Genomic DNA, 19,328 nt, shown 5'->3' with positions numbered 1-19,328 from the left:
ATGACAAATAGCTTTTTACATATTGTAGAAAGGGAAGTTCTATATTGTAATGGCTTTAAGGAGCTGGTCTATAAACAAATGTTAATCAGTGGTGAAGTGCCAGGTCCGAGACTTAAGGGGCCATCTTCGTGATTTTAGCAGAATCCCTGGCCACACAAGGACTCAGGGTCGACTGCTCTATGGCTTGTATACACTGAGTCTGAAAAAGATGTGGTTGTGCTTCACAACGTCACAAAGCAGCTTCCGAGGCCTTTTGCCCTCAAATACATGCCCCGATGAGGAGAAATATAATCTTTTCGAATTTGTAAATTTGCATGTGAGCATCTGGGTACACGAAAGTCCCTGAGAACCAATTAAGTTTTGCTAAAAGGGTAAGAAGTGCAGCGAGTCATGACACAAGCAAAGGACTTTCTCATCACTGTAGTCTCATTCTGAAGAAGCATGTTGATGCTTGTCTTTTATGCCTACCAGGTTCGTATCAAAGCTGTACACTGTGTCCCTCATTTCCAAGAGGCATGTGCTGCTCGAGGGTCATTTTTAATGATGATCCGGTGGCGCGGGCTTCTCAATCATATCTGAGGTGAGGCAAAGCCAACCTGCGTGACTTTGCATGGCCTTAGAGACATGGAGTCAATCAATCAATCAATCAAGACATTTGTATAGCGCGCTACTCACCCGAAAGGGTCTCAAGGCGCTGGGGGAGAGGGGTATGTTACTGCACGAACAGCCAGGTCTTGAGTTGCTGCCTGAAGGAAAGATGGTCCTGGGTCATTCGAAAGTGGATGGGGAGGGAGTTCCAGGTATTGGCTGCCAGGTAGGGGGGCGCTAGAGGGCGCACTGCAGAATGGCCGCACTGCTGTGAGGCTCCTGCCGCCCGGAGCTTCTATCCGTGTATTGATCCTGCTGGCCATCACTATTCTCTGATCTGACCCCGGATTCTTGCTGGGGTAGCTGCTGACCACACTTGGTCCAACTCCTGTGACGATCGGTGCCTGCTGACTGAAGTTACGAGGACTCAAAGTTTTCCCCGACTGGCGTTCTGGAAGTTGGGTGCTCCATAGCCCGGCGTCCCTATCTACTTCAGTCCGAGGCCTCGCACGTGGGGTGGAGGCCCAGGCCCCCCTCCCCCCTCTGGGTCCGGTTGGCGACTGGGCACGCTGCCGAGCACTCCTTTGTAACGGGAGATTGTGACGATTGCCATTGAACGCTAGTCTGGAACTGTGGTGTAGGAGACACGCCGGGTCCTGACGGTGTAGTGCGAGGGGATCGCGCCTTTGGCCCGAGGTGAGCGGCGGCCATTATTCCGAAGGGAGTGGCGGGGTGTTCGTGCCTGCTCGTGCCCCCGACTGTGGTGCTTTGGAGCTCGCTGGGAAGCTGCCTGCGACGTGATTGTTGTCGATCTGTGAGCTGACCCACGCTGGGAGCGGATTATCATGGGGAAACCGGACAATAAGCAGCCCAAATTGTCTTTTGATTCGGTGGCGGCCAGGAGGGGTACGCGCCTAGTGCAGGAGGCCGGGAGCTCGCGGTCTCCCCCCCCTCCCGTTGCCGATGCGGGGCCACAGCCGCATGCCCTGGACTTTCAGCAGATGTTGCAGGAGATGCGGCAGGGATTTGCCACTATTGTGGATAAAGTGGACAAGCTATCGTCGCGCATGGATGCAATGGTGCAGAAACTAGATGTGCATGAGGAACGCCTGACATCGGCGGAGCAGCGCATCTCTGATCATGACGATACTGCCGCCACACATACCACCCAGTTGGCGAGAATGGACAATATCCTGCGGGTGATCGCCGCTAAGAATGAGGAGTTGGAGGCGAGGAGCCGGCGCAACAACATACGCGTAGTAGGTGTGCCGGAGACGACGAATGTGGGGAAAATGGAGACGTACATGGAGAGGCTCCTTGTTGGTGCCATTGGTGCGGAGGCCTTCTCTGCGCAGTTCATTGTGGAACGAGCGCACCGTTCCCTTGGGCCGAGGCCGGCCACGGGATCGGCGCCGCGCCCTATAATTGCACGGCTCCTGAACTATCGTGACCGGGACGCAGCCCTCCAAGCGGCTCGCACTAATCGCACCCTTTCCTTCGAGGGGGTTAACTTCACCATTTATCCTGATTTCACGCCGATGGTGCAAGACCAACGTCGTAAATTCCTAGCGGTCAAGAAAAAACTTTGTGATCTTCAAGTGGACTACGCTTTGCTTTATCCTGCTAAGTTGAGGGTGACCCATCAGGCAAAGCAGCATTTTTTCACAAACCCGCAGCATGCAGAGGACTTTGTGAAGCGCCTCCGGAGGGAACGCTCTGCGGCGGACCGGCAGGATGAGCGGGAACATGAAGGCAACCGATCAGCGGGAGAGGAGGAGGACGCTTGAATGTGGGTTTTTCTTCGGCGAGGCGGCTTTGGCGCGCGTTATGCGCGACCATTCACATAACTGCTCCTGGAGCCTCAGCTCTCCCTGCCTTGTACTGTGGGGAGATGGACACGATGGTTACCGGTGTGTTCTTGGGTGCAGCTACTGGGGGTCGGTAAGGGAAGATGGTTGACGACTTTGCTGTGCTCCGGGCACCCACCCCCGCACTGCGCCTGGGCCGTGTGTGAGCCCGTTGGGTCGGAGTATGGCGTGGTGTGTGGGAGTGGTGATGTGCACCTCTAGTGGGTACCCCACTGGGTATGCCCCACTATTACTTAGTTTGTTTGTTGGCTGGACGGATGTTTGTGGGGGGAGGGGGGTGGGTGACTGGGGGTCCTGATAGTTGGGGTTTCATCAGGTGGGTGGGGAGGGGGGGGGCAAAGTTAGCGGCACATGTTTGGCCTGGTCCTTGTGATTGTGGTGATCTTTGCTCCTGCTGTGTGCTTGCCCTGCTATTGGAACATTGTCGCTGCACTGTTTTGCCCTCTGGCATGTCGGGCCTGTATAGTTCTGTGGAGTGTGCACACGTGCTCGTTTTGACTGCGTGTCATGGCCGCTGTTGCAGTGTGGAGGATGGGCGAGGGCGGGCTGCGTCGGGGACGCAAGTGGGTGTTGTGGAGAGGACGGGGTGTGTGTGTTGCACGTTGCACTTTGTACTGCCCGCGTGCCTGTTGCACGGATGGTGTTGTTTGGGACTGGAAGGGGGGTCTCTGGTTTTTTGGTTTGGAGATGGCTGGGATGCCTGTGGAGTGCGAGTGTTGGTGCGGTTGTGGTGTGCGATGGTGGCATTTCACTGTCTTGCACTGGGAGTCTGGGACAATGCACTATTTTTGAGTGCCCTAGGGCACCTTGATCATGGCTGATGTCGACTGATACTGTGGATAAGATATCAATCTTGTCTTGGAATGTCCGGGGACTTAATGATGCCAGGAAATGTCGAAGTGTATTACAGTATCTGGATAGGCATGCAATACAAGTGGCTCTCCTGCAGGAGACACATCTGCGGCGTATGCCCGCTCCTATGTTTGGCGGGAGGTGGGCTACGGTTAGGACATTTGCATCGTACTCCTCATATGCACGTGGAACTGTTATCCTTGTTAAGAAATCGCTCGCCTTTCAAGAATTGGGGTCAATGGTGGATCCTGAGGGGCTCTATGTGTTGTTGTGGGGGCGGCTTGGGCAGATCACTGTGCTCTTTGTCAACTGCTATGCACCTAACATTGATACGCCTGCTTTTTTCCTTACCCTATGGGGCCACGTACTTGCTGTAGAGGCCTCACATATTGTATGGGGGGGGATTTCAATCTTGCGATTCAGGCTCTGGAGGATAGATCGGAGGGTAGCCCTCAGTACAATGTACAAGCTAGGGATGTGTTGCGGGGTATTGTGGAGGAAGCTGGGTTGATCGACAGCTGGAGATATGCTCATCCAACTACTAGAGAGGGCACACATTATACTTCACACGCACGCTCATGGGCGAGGCTGGACTATGTCTTCCTTTCCAGAGGGCTGGTAGCAGGGCTGCGGGAGGCGGTGCACCTGGCTAGGACATACTCTGATCATTGCCCGGTTAAAGTTGTGCTTTCTGTCCCCGGGCTGCACAGGCCGCGCCCACCCTGGAGACTCTTTCCTTCTGCCCTACTGGACCCTGTTTTTAAGGAGGAACTTGGCGAGGAGGTGGAAGCTTTCTTCCCAAGGAACAAGGGATCTGTTGACAGTGTGGAGGTGATATGGGAGGCATTTAAGGTTACGATCCGGGGTGTCACTATCTCCAAGAGTTGTGGAATGCTTAAATCTATTGTTCGGACTCTCGAGGGCTTAGAGACTGATTTACGACACTTGGAGCGCAGACTGCAGGCTGGGTCTGATCCCGACCTCTTGGGCCAGTTTCGGAGTAAGCTCTCAGAGTATGAGGAGGAGGCTGCCAGGGAGGCTAAGCATAGGGGGAAGTATTGGACGGCGAGGAGATACTGTGAGGGGGAGAGACCTGGGAAGGTACTTGCTGCACTTACTAGGCATCAAAGGTATAGTTCAGACGTGTTGGAGCTGGTCTTGCCAGATGGCACTCACTGTAGAGACACGGAGGAGATTCAGCAGACATTTATTCATCATTACACTCAATTGTACACAACACAGCAGTCGGGGGAGGTACGATATGGCGGATTCCTGGATGATTTGGCGCTCTGCTGGCTGTCGGACGATCATAGGGCGTTCTTGGGCAGACCTCTTGAGGTGGAGGAGATCAGGGATGCCATCATGTCCCTGAACAACGGGAAGGCCACTGGGTTGGACGGCCTTCCTGCTGAATTCTATAAATGTTACGTGGATATTATGGCTCCTGTTCTTCGCAAGGTTTTTGAGGAGTCCCTTGAGGAGGGACGGCTGCCGTGTTCTATGAGGGAAGTTGCTATTACCTCGTTACTCAAACCGGGTAAAGACCCCCAAGACGTGGGTTCTTACAGACCCCTTTCATTACTTAATTGTGATGTCAAGATACTGGCGAAAGTATTGGCGGTTCGGCTGTCTGAGCTCATGCCTGTTATTGTTTTGCCGGATCAGTCCGGGTTTGTGCCTGGTAGCCGCCGTTTTTCTAGACGCCACTAAGGCGATTGATTCAGTGGAGTGGGGTTACCTTATTGATGTGTTATGCAGGATGGGATTTCCCCGGATCTTTATATCTTGGGTCAAACTACTGTATACTGCCCCGGTGGCGAGAGTGGTGGTGAACGGCGTGCCTTCCCCCCAGTTTCCTCTTACTAGGGGGACCAGGCAGGGATGCCCCCTTTCGCCCCTCCTATTTGCCATTGCCATAGAGCCCCTAGCCTGCCGGATCCGCCAACGGCACCAACAGAGTGCGTTCAATTGTTTCCAACGCCAAGTCGGAATCTCTTTATATGCGGATGATGTCACCCTTTATGTGAAAGATCCACAGACGAATCTTAATGCGCTGTTGCGTGAGCTGGTTGCTTTTGGGGGTGTCTCCGGGATACATATCAACTGGCAGAAGTCCCAATTCTTCCTGCTCACTGCGGCGGTTCATCGATTTCCTTTGGATTTCCCTTTGGAGTGGTGCGACTCGGAGCTGCGGTACCTCGGTATTATGGTCTCATTGAACAGAGAAGAGACTGTTAGGCTTAATTATGGCGTGGCTATTACTAAGCTGGCGGATGACATCACGAGGTGGATATCACTGCCTTTGTCCATGGCTGGTAGGGCGTCCCTTATCAAGATGGTGGTCTTGCCCCGTTTTCTGTATCTTTTTCAAAATATTCCGTATCACCCTGGAGCTTACTTTTTTCGTCAACTTCGCTCGGAGCTCATTCGATTGTTCTGGGGGGGGCAAACAACCGCGAGTGGCGTGGGCTACCTTAACGTCACCCTATGTCGATGGGGGTTTTGATGTCCCTGATTTTGAACTTTACTATCTAAGCGCTCAGACGCACTATGCTTACCATTGGATGCGTCCCACACCGTTTATGCCACAAGTTGCGGCTGAACACTGGGTCGCCCACCCTCTTCCGCTGGAGGGTATGGTACTGGGCAATGTGAACGACGTGGACACCCCCCAAACTACGGTGACGTGCACAGTAGATGCTTGGAGACGAGTGGCGCGATTACTGGGTGTTTCGTTTCTCTACTTGCCTGCACTACCCCTAGCATATCATCCTGCTTTGTCTCTATTACAGGAGACGGGGTTTCAGCGTCTTTGCAAGCGGCTTGGGATCCTTATATGGGGAAGCCTTTTTCACGAGGGCACTTTCCGTACCCGGGATCAGTTTTTTGGGGATGCCGTCTGTTCCCCTTTGGAGTTGTTTTATTATGTCCGCCTGAGACAGGGCCTGCGTACCTTACTGCCGGATTTCCCTAAGGAACCGGAGGTAACCCTACCACTCCACGTAGTATTGGTCTCCGATGGACGTCATTTGGTTTCGAAGCTATATGGGGCCATTCGACGGCAACGTGCTGTCCCGGCAAGTCGGGTGCGGGAGCAATGGGACGCTGAGCTGGGCATAACTATCTCTGACGAACAGTGGAAGTACTGCTGTGGTGTTACTGCTAATGTCTCCTCCAGTTGCCGTCTGAAAATTATACACTACAAATTCGTCCAGAGGTTTTATTATACCCCAGCCAGGAAACTTCGGTTTCGATTGTCGGAGGACGATAGATGTACTAGGTGCCGGGCTGAGGGTGCCGACTTCCTGCATCTGGCGTGGGACTGTGCGGACGTTTTGGAGTACTGGGTGCAGGTCCATGCTGCTCTTCAGATTATGACCGAGGATGGAGTGTTGTTCGACCCCTTAGTCCTCCTGTTGGGGTATACCAAGGAGGTACCTGCCCTCCACCGTAGATTTGCTGATGTGGCCTTATTGTTGGCTAAACGTAGAGTGGCTTGTTGTTGGAGGCGTGGCAGGGTGCCACAGTTCAAGGACTGGCTACGTGATCTCACTTATTGTCAGGACCAATACAACATTTATGCGGAGCTGATGCCCGTGAGATGTAGGCCTAAGGATTTTTGGAGCCCGTTGCAGGTGTACCTCCTCACTAGGGCAGTGCAGGACTCTGATTCTGAAAGTGAGGACCGGGTTGGGGTTGGTTGACGCCGGCATGGGGCTCGATGTGTTGAACTGACACCTGCCAGATCTTTTGACTTGGTGGGGGTGGGGGTTATCTCCTTCTTCTGTCACAGTGCTGAATTTGTATGCCCTTCTGTGATACTCCTTGGTACGGGGTGTCGGGCCAGCGCCTGTCTTCTCGATGGTGATCTGGAGGGGTGCCTCTTCTGACCACCTGATGCTTGGGTGTCGGTTCGTCCAATGGAACGATGCTTCTCTCCCTACCACAAGTACTGTGCGCTAAAGGTGTATACCCCTACCATCGTCTGCTGCTCTGTTCGGATGTGCTCCATGATGCACGGTTGAGGTTGCTATATGTCTTCTCCATTACTGTATGCACTGTACTGTGTATTGACATGTACCCTGGACATTTTGATTATACTGCCATATTGCACTGTCCTTATACATTTGTATGTATTGTGATTGAACCACTGCTGTCTCTAGCTTATCTCCAAATAAAGGTTTAAAAAAAAAAAAAAATTGGCTGCCAGGTAGGAGAAGGATCTTCCTCCCGCGGTGGCTCTGTGGATGCGTGGTACGGCGGCGAGGGCCAGGCTGGTCGATCGTAGCTGGCGGGTGGGCGTGTAGAAGGTCAGGCGGTCGTTGAGGTTCTTGGGGCCCTGGTCGTGGAGAGCCTTGTGTGCATGGGTGAGGAGCCTGAACGTGACTCTCTTGCTGACGGGGAGCCAGTGTAGGTCTCTCAGTTGGCTGGAGATGTGGCTGTGTCGGGGGATGTCCAGGACGAGTCGTGCGGAGGCGTTCTGGATGCGTTGGAGTCTTTTCTGCAGTTTGGCTGTGGTTCCGGCGTAGAGGGTGTTCCCGTAGTCCAGTCGGCTGGTGACGAGTGCGTGGGTGACGGTCTTCCTGGTCTCGGTGGGGATCCAGCGGAAGATCTTACGGAGCATACGCAGGGTGTTGAAGCACGATGAGGAGACGGAGTTGACTTGTCTGGTCATCGAGAGGGAGGAGTCCAGGATGAAGCCCAGGTTGCGTGCGTGGTCCGTTGGCTTGGGAGTGGTGCCCAGGGCAGGAGGCCACCAGGAGTCGTCCCAGGCGGAGGGCGATGATCCCAGGATGAGGACTTCCGTCTTGTCTGAGTTCAGTTTCAGGCGGCTGTTCTTCATCCACTCTGCGACGTCTTTCATTCCTTCGTGTAGGCTGGTTCTGGCGGTGGCGGGGTCGTTGGTGAGGGAGAGGATCAGCTGGGTATCGTCGGCGTAGGAGATGATGTTGAGGTTGTGTTGGGGTGCGATGACTGCAAAGGGGCTCATGTAGACGTTGAAGAGGGTTGGGCTGAGTGATGATCCTTGTGGTACGCCGCAGATGACTTTGGTGGCCTCGGATGTGAACGGGGGGAGGCGGACTCTCTGGGTTCTTCCGGCGAGGAACAAGATTTTTTATTTAAGGTTTTTGTAGAGCGCGTAGTAACCCGTGAGCATCCCAGCGATGATCCACTCTAGTGCCTTCTCTTGGATTCCGATGTTGCTGAGGCGCTGTACTAGGGTGCGGTGGCAGACAGTGTCGAACGCTGTGGAGAGGTCCAGGAGGATGAGGGCTGCTGTGTTCCCGTTGTCGAGCAGGGATCTGATGTCATCGGTGGCTGCGATCAGGGCGGTCTCGGTGCTGTGGTTGGCTCGGAAGCCGGACTGCGAGGGGTCGAGGGATCCATTAGTCTCGAGGAAGGCGGCGAGCTGTCTGTTGACGGTCTTTTCGATGACTTTGGCAGGAAAAGGGAGGAGCGAGATGGGGCGGACGTTCTTGAGGTCGGTGGGGTCCGCTGTTGGTTTCTTCAGGAGGGCGCTGAGCTCGGCGTGCTTCCAGCTCTCTGGGAAGGTGGCGGATGCGAAGGAGCTGTTAATGATGTCCCGGAGTTGGGGTGCGATGATGGCGTCGGCCTTGTTGTAGACGTGGTGGGGGCAGGGGTCGGTTGGTGATCCGGAGTGGATGGTGTTCATCGTGCGGGTGGTGTCTTCGGTGCTGACCGGGGTCCAGTTGCAGAGGGTGGTGGTAGGGGGCGTTGGTTCGGCGGTTAGGTGCGTGGTTGGTGGGTCGAAGCTGTTGTGTATGTCGGCAATCTTGCGGTGGAAGAACAAGGCGAGTGAGTCGCAGAGGTCTTGCGAGGGTGTGATGTCGTTGTTTCCGGCGCTGGGGTTGAAGAGCTCTTTGAAGATGCTGAAGAGTTCCTTGCTGTCATGGGCGTTGTTGTCCAGACGTTATTTGAATGCAGTCTTCTTGGTGGTGCGGATCAGCTGGTGGTGCTTGTGGGTGGCGTGCTTGAGGGCGGTCATGTTGTCTGAGGTCTGGTCGTGGCACCAGGCTTTCTCGAGGGTGCGGCAGTTCTTCTTGGAGTTCTGGAGTTCGTTGGTGAACCAAGGGGCTTTCTTGCTTTTCGGCCTGCTGGGGAGGTTCTTTAGAGGTGCGAGGTCGTCGGCGCAGGCGGTCATCCACTGTGTGAGGTTGCTGGCTGCTTCGTTGGGGTCCGTAGTGCTGGCGGTAAGGTTCTGGCGGAGGGAGGTGGTGAGCTGCTCGGCGGTGATCTTGCTCCAGCTCCGACGAGGACCCTGTTATGGGTGGTGGTGGTCAGCGCTTTCCTTATTCTACATCAGGGAGGCGTTCAGGGCCGGACTGGCCCTAGCAGGCACCGGGCAATCACCCGGGTGGGGGCAGGTTTGGGCCCCTGGGGGCCGTTTTTGTTACAGGGCCGTTTTAGCAGCATAGCTGCAAAATAGGCCCTGTAACAAAATCGTCCGAAAACCGGCCCTGGGAAAGAGCTCGGTGGCACACATAAAACCCCTGGGAAAGCGGGGGGGAGGAGCACTTTGCCAGAGGCGGTTTTGGTTCCCAGTCTGGCCCTGGAGGCGTTCCATGGGCGTTGCTGTGGGTGGAATTTGACACTGCCCTAGATTTACCACATCACATAAGCCTGAGGCATTGCCAAAAATGTACGCCTGCCCAGAGCAGGCGAAATGATGAGAAATGTTTACATTTCTCCTTGTTTTTTCCTCATTCCACGTGCGCCTCATTTTGAGGCACACATAGAATGAGGAAAATGCCTCTTGTGACCTTCCTGCACAGAAACAATCATGCCTACAACACAGGTGTCTGCGTTGTCTCTCCTCTGCAAACTGAGCGCTGGCTCAAAGGACCAGAGTGCCCCATATCTCGTAAATACGGTGTATTCCTGCCCTTTCGAATATGCATAGGGCAGCGCAGCAAAATGACTTGCGCCGCTTCCCTACGCCAATTCTTTGTAAATGAGGCCCTGAGTGAGCTAGGAGAATGCAAAGATGCACAATTCACAAAGGTATACAGCGTTTGCTCAAATCATCAGCATTGTTGTTGAAAATGAGCTCCATCATCTTACTTGCAATGTCAGCTAGTATCAGGGAAGAGTCTGTGTGGATTGTTGCAAAGTAGCATGCTGTGGTAGTTCCGTTCTTCAGTGTTCGGCTCTGAAAAAAAGAGAAAAATTCAAAGTATGAGGTTTTCGTGGATGTCAGTTATAAAGTAGGTAAAATATTCTGCCCAAATATTCAGCATATGTCAGCCTTGAAAGAAACAAATGATACCATGAAACGATGTGCATTCTATAAATATTGATGCAATCAGTTACCGAAAATTTAAAATCTTGTAATGGAAAGACAAGAGGCAGCAACATAAGATTTCAGTCTCAGGACCGGATTCACAAAGGGCCTTCACCATTGTGGTGGAGGCCCCGCAGTCCTGGGACAGTATCCGCACTCAGGGCAGAATGCCCGCCATGATCTCAGGATGGAGATTCTGAAAAGGGGGGCTCTTGGCCCCCCCCCCGCCCGCATGGCGGCGCGGCGACCGCCCCCTCCTCCGTGCCTCTCGGTGGTGGGGCGTGTCCTCCCGGGCGCGCCCCACCACCGATTGGTTGGCGCCCTCCCTGACCCGGATGGCATTGTAGGACATCCGGGTCGGGGGGGGGGGGGGGGCCGCAGGAGAGTGCTGGGTGGGGGGCGTAGCCACCCCCCACCCGGTCCCTCGCGGATAAAGAAGCAGGGAGCGCCCAGGAGACCCTCTTGTTCCCTGGACGCTCCCCCACACCGTGTCGTGGCCCGCGCTCTGGGCTTCTTGTCTTTCTCTTTTATCCCCCCTGCGGGTCGTGCCCCGCGCTCGGGGCTTCTTGTTTTTCTCTTTTATCCCCCATGCGGGTCGTGCCCCGCGCTCGGGGCTTCTTAATTTTCTCTTTTATCCCCCCTGCAGGTCAAGTTTGGCGGGACGACGCTGGGACATCGGAGCTTCATCGGGACGTAGCTGGAGGGGGGCGTTCAGCGCGGACAGAGCCGGAGCGACGATGGATCCGCGAGAACTCCAGCTCCGACGGTCTTTTTTCCTGGTCCCGAGTCATCAGCTGGACAATCCCACAGAGCCATTGACCGGGGATATCGGGACATTCAACAGCCACAGAGGGCATCTGAACACGGTGAGGAAGCCCGACATAGGGCAGAGCAGTTGTGTGCAGTGGGTAGCCTGTGGGTTATGCAAGATCCTGAGTCGGATCAGAGGCGGAATGGCTGTGCCGCGTATGCTTTCTAACCCCCATGTGCAAAGGCGAGACTGTGGCATTATACTGTAAACATGTATAAACTGGCTAATGCAGAAGATTGCACGACTTGAACTGCCTACACAGCTGGATGTTTTACACCCATACTTCAAGAGAGCCAGCACGTCTTTAGCGTCAGTGTAATTTCCCAAATTCTCTATGGACATTATTTTCCAGCGCCTACATAAGTGATGCAATGCATTCCTAAATAATAGAAATAACTACATTTTCTCACACGGGGATTATGGGCATGGTTGATAAAAATGCAGTCGTGCATCTATAACGAAGATTAAGTGCATTGTTCCCTAAATGGTCTTGATTCATAAACTGCACCTGTGCGAGGGAAGAAGGCCCAGACTGCAGCGCACCTCCTGCACAAACTCTCCTCTAAGCATAACAAAGTAGCAATCACTCACGTGCTACTATAGTATGCATTAGCGTGTTAGGGGACATAGACGAGTGATGAGGGTAGCAGACAGACAGACCGCTACTCACATGCTCTAGGAAGTGTGTTTCCTTGAACTCCTCATAAACGGCAGAGTGATGTAAAATGTAGTTTCTGCGAGCCTGTCTTTTCAAATACAAGCGGGTAGTCAAATGCATAGGGTCCGTGTTACAATTCAGAAATAATTAACTTAGAAGGCTGCTCACGGTGCAGGTGGAAGTCCTCGTGGCTGGCTGGCTCGTACCGTGACAGCGCTGCAGTGTTACCCACATCACAAGTACATGTGGCACACCGACCACCTTTTAAGTAGCAGTCATATGTTTCACGTAAATAGGGAAAACATGTATTCCCTGCATTTCCCCCACCCCCGTACCTAAGCCTCAGTTTCTGTGATGTCAGCCCATCTCCCGTATTAGAGGCGCTATCTCTGCTAGAGGGCACCTAGAGTACCACAGGGGAGGCCTGAAACCTTTCGCCATCTCAGTCGTGTTCTGTCTGCAGAGCAGAGGCAGTGGCGTAGCTAGACTTTTTTTTTTTTTTTTTTGGTGTAAGATTTTTATTGACAATTGCCATCAAAACAACATCAGTACATCTTGTCAGTCGTATATGTTACAGAATAATGCAGCGGCTCGTACTGTCACACAGCTATTCAGCCGACAACCTTCCGGTCCGGCAGCGAATGTTCGACATGATGCGAAATGCAATAAGGATATAATGATTGAAGAAATAAAATCTTACTTTTTATGTTTTTTGTTTTGTTTAGAAAGTGAACAGAACAAAATTCGATGGCTCATCTTTGATATATAGTCACAAAATGGAAAACAATGTCAGTGGAAAGTGCCGATCCCAATTTCCCAGGTAGATACCCTTCCCTTTCCAAGCACCGAACAAAGTTGAAATCCCCGTCCGATAATTTTACGCCCCCCCATCCACCCTCATATTTCCCTCCCGATTCAATCGGCCAGTTCCTCCTCATCCTCCGAATCGTCGTCCTCATCCTCTGGCAGTGGTTCACATATATCTCCCCTGTATCTATTCCATGCTTCCCACACCTTGTTCCATTTTTTAGGGTTAGCTCTCATTTTATACACTGTACGTTCAGTTAACATCAATTTGTCCATTGTCCTACACCATAATGCTAACGTAGGCACCTCCGGTATCCCCCACCTCTGCGCCGTGTCGCGCTTGGCCACCATTGTCCCGATAGTGACCCATTGCTGTTGCCTGAGATTCAAATCAGTTCCCTCCCATATATTCAACAGGCACAGGCGTGGCTCTGGTGTTAGGGAGGTGTCGAGGGTCTGGGAGATGGTTCGCATGATCTGTTGCCAGTAACTCCTTATGGACGGGCAGTCCCACAGTGTATGCAGTAGTGTACCTTCCTCCCCACATCCCCTGAGACAGTATGGGGTTTCAGCCCTGTGCATTTTATAAAGAGCGGTCCTTGTGTAGTACACTCTATGTAGTATTTTTAGCTGTATGAGCCTAAACCGGGTCGAGACCCCCGCCTCCCTTGGCGACGCCATAGCAGCATTCCAATCTGTCTCATCCATAGCTCCCAATTCATTTTCCCATTTCTCTCTCAAACGCTGTAAGGGGTCCGGGAGGTTGTTTAGCAATTTGCGGTATGTGAGTGAGGTGGCACGCGTTTGCATAAAGTCTGTAAGAAGCCGGTCTTCTAGGGGTGAGGATTCTGGGACAGTGGACCCTAGTTCCAGTACTGCCAGCAATGCGTGTCTTATCTGGATGTACCTGTAAGTTTCAGTGGGGCCTAGTGCGTATTGTTGTTGCAGTTGCGAAAAAGGGAGTACCCCTGCAGATGTCCAGAGATCTCCCACCGTTGAAATGCCGATATTGTCCCATTGGGTAAACCCCTTACTGGACCAGAGGCAGCCTAACTTTTTAGTGTCCCAAAGTGAAGTCAGCTTTGTAATGACCCCCTTCCACTTTAACCGCGTGAGCGCCTTTTACCACAAAGTAACTGTGTGCTTGGTTGGGCCGAGCAGTCCCTTAAGGAGACTTGGGTTATATAGCGGGACCAATAAACTATGCGTTCCCAGTTGGGTCCTATCCGCCAGATATGCCGAGTCGTCATGTGGGGCGTGGATCCATTGATTAATTACTTTGAGTTGGGATGCCCAATAATAAAGTTGTACATTCGGTAATGCTATTCCTCCATCGTACCACCCGCGGTTAAGTTTAACGGGGGCTATCCTCGGTGGCTGATCACCCCACAACAGATTGGTCACTATTGCGGTGACTTTACGAAAAGTAAGAGGGTGGGATCACATCTGGGGTGTTTTCCAAAGCATAGAGGATGCGCGGGAGTGCCATCATTTTAAATAAGGCAGCACGCCCCAGCATCGTAAGAGGCAGGGCCGTCCAGTGACGGACATCCGCTTTCAGACGAAGGAGTGGGGGCGCTAAATTCCGATCGTAAAACACGGTCGGGTCACCGGAGACATGTATGCCCAAGTATTTAAAGGAGATATCGGTCACCACCAGAGGGCATTGTTCAGGAAGGATTGGTACAGGGCCTTTCAGTACGTAAAGGACTGACTTTGTCCAGTTGATTGTATATCTGGAGGTCAATCCATGCTTATCACAAAGTGCCAATAATATCGGGACACTCGACTCAGGGTCAGATAGGTAAACCAACATATCGTCAGCATATAGGGATACTCTGTCCTCCCAGGCGTCACCCCACGTTATACCCCTCAGCAGCGGTGTGCCCCTAATAACAATAGCGAGCGGTTCTAATACCAGCGCAAATAGTAGAGGGGATAAGGGACAGCCCTGACGTGTCCCACGCACCAGAGGGATCGCCCGAGAGATGTTGCCATTGGCCGTCACATGGGCAACCGGGTCCGTGTATAGGAGTCTAATCCAGGATAAAAATTTCGGACCAAAGCCCATCCGGGTTAGGACTGCGAATAGGTATTGCCACTCTACCATATCGAAAGCCATTCTGGCATCCAGCGACAAAATGGCCGCCGGCCCCTTCAGCAAATGTGCGCGAGCCAATGCACCATGCACCCGGCGGAGATTTAACGCCGTACTCCTATGTGGCATGAAGCCTGACTGATCTGGGTGAATCAGGTGTTGTAGGTGCGGGGTCCGTCTATTTGCAATCAATTTCGCTAAGATCTTCGCCTCTGCATTGAGGAGCGAGATTGGGCGATACGATGTACAATCCGCGGGAGGCTTGCCCGGTTTCGGGATGGCCACTATAGGTCGCTAAGCGCTGGTCTAATGGCAGAGTCCCAGTTTCTCGACAGTCCTCGAACATAGCTAACAGCGGTAAGCACAGGGTATCCGACATTGCTTGAAACCACTCAATCGGTATCCCGTTAGGGCCCAGTGTCTTACCCGTATGTAGCGCACCTATCGCCATTCGGAGCTCTTCCACCGTGAGGTCTGCTTCCAATTCAGACACTGCCTCTGGTGACAACGTCTCTACCTCCACTCCTTGGAGCACTAATTCTGCCGCCTCGGCCGTGACCACCGCCCTCGGGGTATAGACTGCCTGAAAGTGGTTCGCTAAGAGGTCAACGATTTTAGAGGGCCGTGTGTGACACGTCCCCTCCGGGTCCTGCAATTGTAGAATGTGCCTACTGCCGTCTTTTTTCCTGTCCAGCCAGGCCAACAATTTGTTGGCTTTATCGCCTATATCGTAAACCCTATGCGCTGTCGCCTCTATATTCTCTAACGTCCGTCGTCTAAGAAGGTCGTCATGCTGCTGTTGGCAGAGGTGTAGTGTGTGTCGAGTGTCGTCCGATGGTAGTGCCATATGGGCCGCATTTGCCTGTTCCAGCTTCAGTTCTAACGCTAGTAGTTCCTGTTTCTGCGTGCGTTTATGGTTGGTAATGGCCGCTATCGCCTGTCCTCGTAACACCGTCTTGTATGCTTCCCACAGTGTTGTCGGGGAAGACACCGTGCCGGCGTTTTCTTGAAAGTAATGTTTAGTGGTTGTTTTCAGGGTTTTTCGGACCGGAGGAAGTTTGAGATAACCAGGGTAGATGGGATAGACTTGCTTGCGCGCTGTTGCTGTGCATGACATAGTGATAGTCAGGGGGGAATGATCCGATATACCCCGGGGCCTAATCTGCACGTCGTTGATTGTGAGCCTGCCACCCCCCAGTGTAAGGAAATAATCAATACGGGATAGGCAGTCGTGCGTGGCTGAGTAGTAAGAATAATGCTGATCTGTGGGGTGGAGCTGCCGCCATATATCGACCAGTCCCTGTGCCTCCAGAAAGTCCCCGAATCTTGTTGGGCCTGTGGAGAGTGTGCGAATCGGGAATCTATCCTGTTCATTATTAGCCAGTGCATTGAAGTCTCCGCCCACCAGTAGGTCCCCGTCCGGGAGTTCTAGAAGAAATCTTCCTAGGTCCGGAAGTGCCAATGAGTGTAGCGCTGGCGGGATATAGACAGACACCACATTAATGGGCACGCCCTCCCACTGCCCACACACCGCTGCGAAGCGGCCATGTTTGTCCGTTTTGGTAGACTGTTGTATGAATCGAGATGTCTTTTTCACCCAAACACCCGTCCCGCGGGACTCTGAAGTGAAATCTGAGTGTGCGACCATGTGGTAACCTCGTCTATCTAAAGCTCTACTAGCTGCACCCACTAAATGTGTTTCCTGAAGCAGGGCAATGTCGCAGTTCAACCTTCTGATACACTGGAGAACCAGCCCTCTCTTCACTTTGTCCCCCAACCTCCGAACATTCCATGACATTATTTGTATCGCCGGCACAGACCCCATCTCGGGATCAGCTGTTACGGTACTTGATCGTGGTTGTTCTGCCATTGTGAGGCCGTGCACGTAGATCGGGATTCCATGGGATAGGACAGAACTGTGGTCGATGGAGGTCCCTCCCCCCATGTGCTTCTAATCGCATGTTGGAGCAATTGTAGTGCTATCAGATCAGTAGTGGTACACCCGGTATATGAAATTCGGCACAGTGTGACTATGAGAAACATTAATATGATCAGTAGAGCCAAACAATACAAACTAACAAACCGTTGAAACCCCCCCGTTCCCCAAACTCCCACCCGCCCTGCTTCCCTGCCACACGGACTCAAAACTGCCCGCCACCCCAATTTAGCAGAGTGCTTAGACCCACCCCAAGAAAAACACGCAGTTACTTGCTCGTTGGGGGTGAGGAGTACTCCGGAATTAGCGACCCCTCATACCCTCTGCAGAGGCCCTCGGCCCAGTGTCCATGGCGGTTCCGGCAACAGTCCCAAAACAAGAATGTCTCATACCCGTCGAGTGTTTATATGTCTACCTCTTGGCTTGCATCGACATTGTCTCTCATCGGCGAGCTCCTGCCACTGTTCATGGCAGCATCTTCGACGTCGGTCCGGTCGTTCGAGTGTTGGCCATTTTTAGTTCGACCAGGGCGGCGAGATTGGGAGGCAGGACGCCAGCCGTCCGGCCAGTCTCGTGCAGTCTCCGGGTTATCGAAAAACCAGGTCCTGTTCTCTGCCACCACCCGGAGCCTGGCCGGAAAAATCATGGAATATTGAAGTTCTCGTTTCCTGAGCTCCTTTTTAACGTCCCAAAAAGTTTTCCGCCGCCTGGCCACCTCCGCCGTGTAGTCCGGGAAGAACGCCACTGTAGAGTTCAAAATTTTCACAGGCGGTGAGACCCGTGCCGCTTGAAGGATGACGTCCCGGTCACGGAAATTAAACAATCTCGCCAGGATCGGTCTGGGTGATGCCCCTGGTTTAGGCTGACCGCCCGGGACTCTGTGCGCCCTCTCGACTGAAAAGAAGGCCGACAGCCCCTTAGGTTGAAGGTGCATTTTAATGAGATCTTCCACGTATAGATCCGTCGCTCTCATGCCCTCCGACTCCGGAACACCAAGAATACGTACATTGTTTCGTCTGGAGCGTCCCTCTTGGTCGTCCAGCTTGTCTTTTAGGATTTTGTTCTCCGCCATTACCGCCTCCATGGCCGTCTGTAGCTCCGACACATCCTCAACCAGCGACTTCGTGACTAATTCCAGTGAACCTACTTTCTTGGCCATTTTGTGAAGATCCGCTCGGATGAGGGTTATTTCGGTCGAGATGGAGCCCACCGTTGTCTGGACCTGCGTGAGAGCCCTCATAACATCGTCCAGCGTCGCCTTCTTTGTTCCCACATTGTCCACTGTTTTCGCGGACGAGTGTCGTCCATCCGCTGGAGGGGACGCGGTTTTGTCATTAGTGTACCGTTCAATACGCGTCTGAGTCGTACCACCTTTAGCACCCTTCCCTGCCATAGTGCGTTCGTGGTAATTATGCAGGCCTTCGGAGCGAGGGGGACAAGGATCAGTCGCCGCTACAACGCGGCCTGCAGTCCGATCCAGAGAGAAGCTCCTGTAGAGATGGGGGTATACACCCCGATGTTCGTGTCATAGCAGAAGGTCTGCGTCTTCCGGCAGAATATTATTTCCTCGGTATTCCAGATAATCTTCGGGCACCTCCTTCTACGCACTGTTTTCAGTTATGGCACACGTCTCGTCCCAGGACAGAGACCCTGTTCGCTGGTCGTGTTGTGGGGTGCTTCTCCAGTCCCGATCACTTCCGGTCCGTTGCAGCCGGGTAGAACACACTTCCGGTCGGCTTCACTCGCCACTGGGTTCCCCGGAGTCAGGCCTATGTTTCGATCGCCTCGGCACTCGACGATAACTCCGCTATCCGGCCTCCGATTTTCGTCCGGGTGCTTGCCGCCAGTTCCGCCCGGTCTCGGACGTTTGGTGCCTCCGTCCGAGGTGTGATTCAGCCACGGATTAGTGTACGGATAGTTGGAGAGGCCGCTTCCCTGCCGGAGCTAGTCCTCTATGCTGCCGCCATGTTCGGCCGCTAGCCACGCCCCCGTAGCTAGACTTTTTGTTGCCAGTGGCGGTCCCTGCCTTTGGCAACCTGCGACAGCTGGTGGTGGTGGTCCCTGCATTTGGTGCCCCCGCGACAGCAGCAGGTACGCAGCTGAATACAGTTATGTACGATTCACAAACAATGTACTCTTAACTAGAGGTAGCAAAATGTTGAGGTATTCCCGGCTAAATAACGCACAGTTTATCAAATGTACTTGCCGTTACTTCGTATGAAAATTGACCATGGGGTCATATATTGTCTTCATCAGTCACTGAATTTTTCTCTCATACTAGTATGCCGTCAAAGAGGTAATGCAACAAGTGGCGTCCATGAAATTAGAGTAACATAACATTTTAAATGTCATGAGCTTTAACCCATGAAAACATTTCACCCGGCCTTAATATTAGCATGCACAGATT

The 19,328-nt window shown here is 53.0% G+C and overlaps 1 protein-coding gene across 2 annotated transcripts in view; it reads right to left on the bottom strand.

Annotated features, from left to right (window-relative positions):
* The window catches only part of GDA (guanine deaminase), a 763,322-nt gene that overhangs the window by 344,347 nt on the left and 399,647 nt on the right, over positions 1-19,328 (bottom strand). For both annotated transcript variants that reach the window (XM_086961261.1, XM_086961262.1), the window contains one exon: positions 10,392-10,479. In XM_086961261.1, the coding sequence (XP_086817387.1) occupies positions 10,392-10,479 (88 nt within the window). The remainder of the gene's footprint in view (positions 1-10,391; positions 10,480-19,328) is intronic.

This window comes from Lissotriton vulgaris, chromosome 3_1 (genome assembly GCF_964263255.1).
Source record: "Lissotriton vulgaris chromosome 3_1, aLisVul1.2, whole genome shotgun sequence".
Classification (NCBI taxonomy): domain Eukaryota; kingdom Metazoa; phylum Chordata; class Amphibia; order Caudata; family Salamandridae; genus Lissotriton; species Lissotriton vulgaris.
Note: the sequence above shows the minus strand (reverse complement) of the source record. Positions and strands in the feature narration are given on the sequence as shown.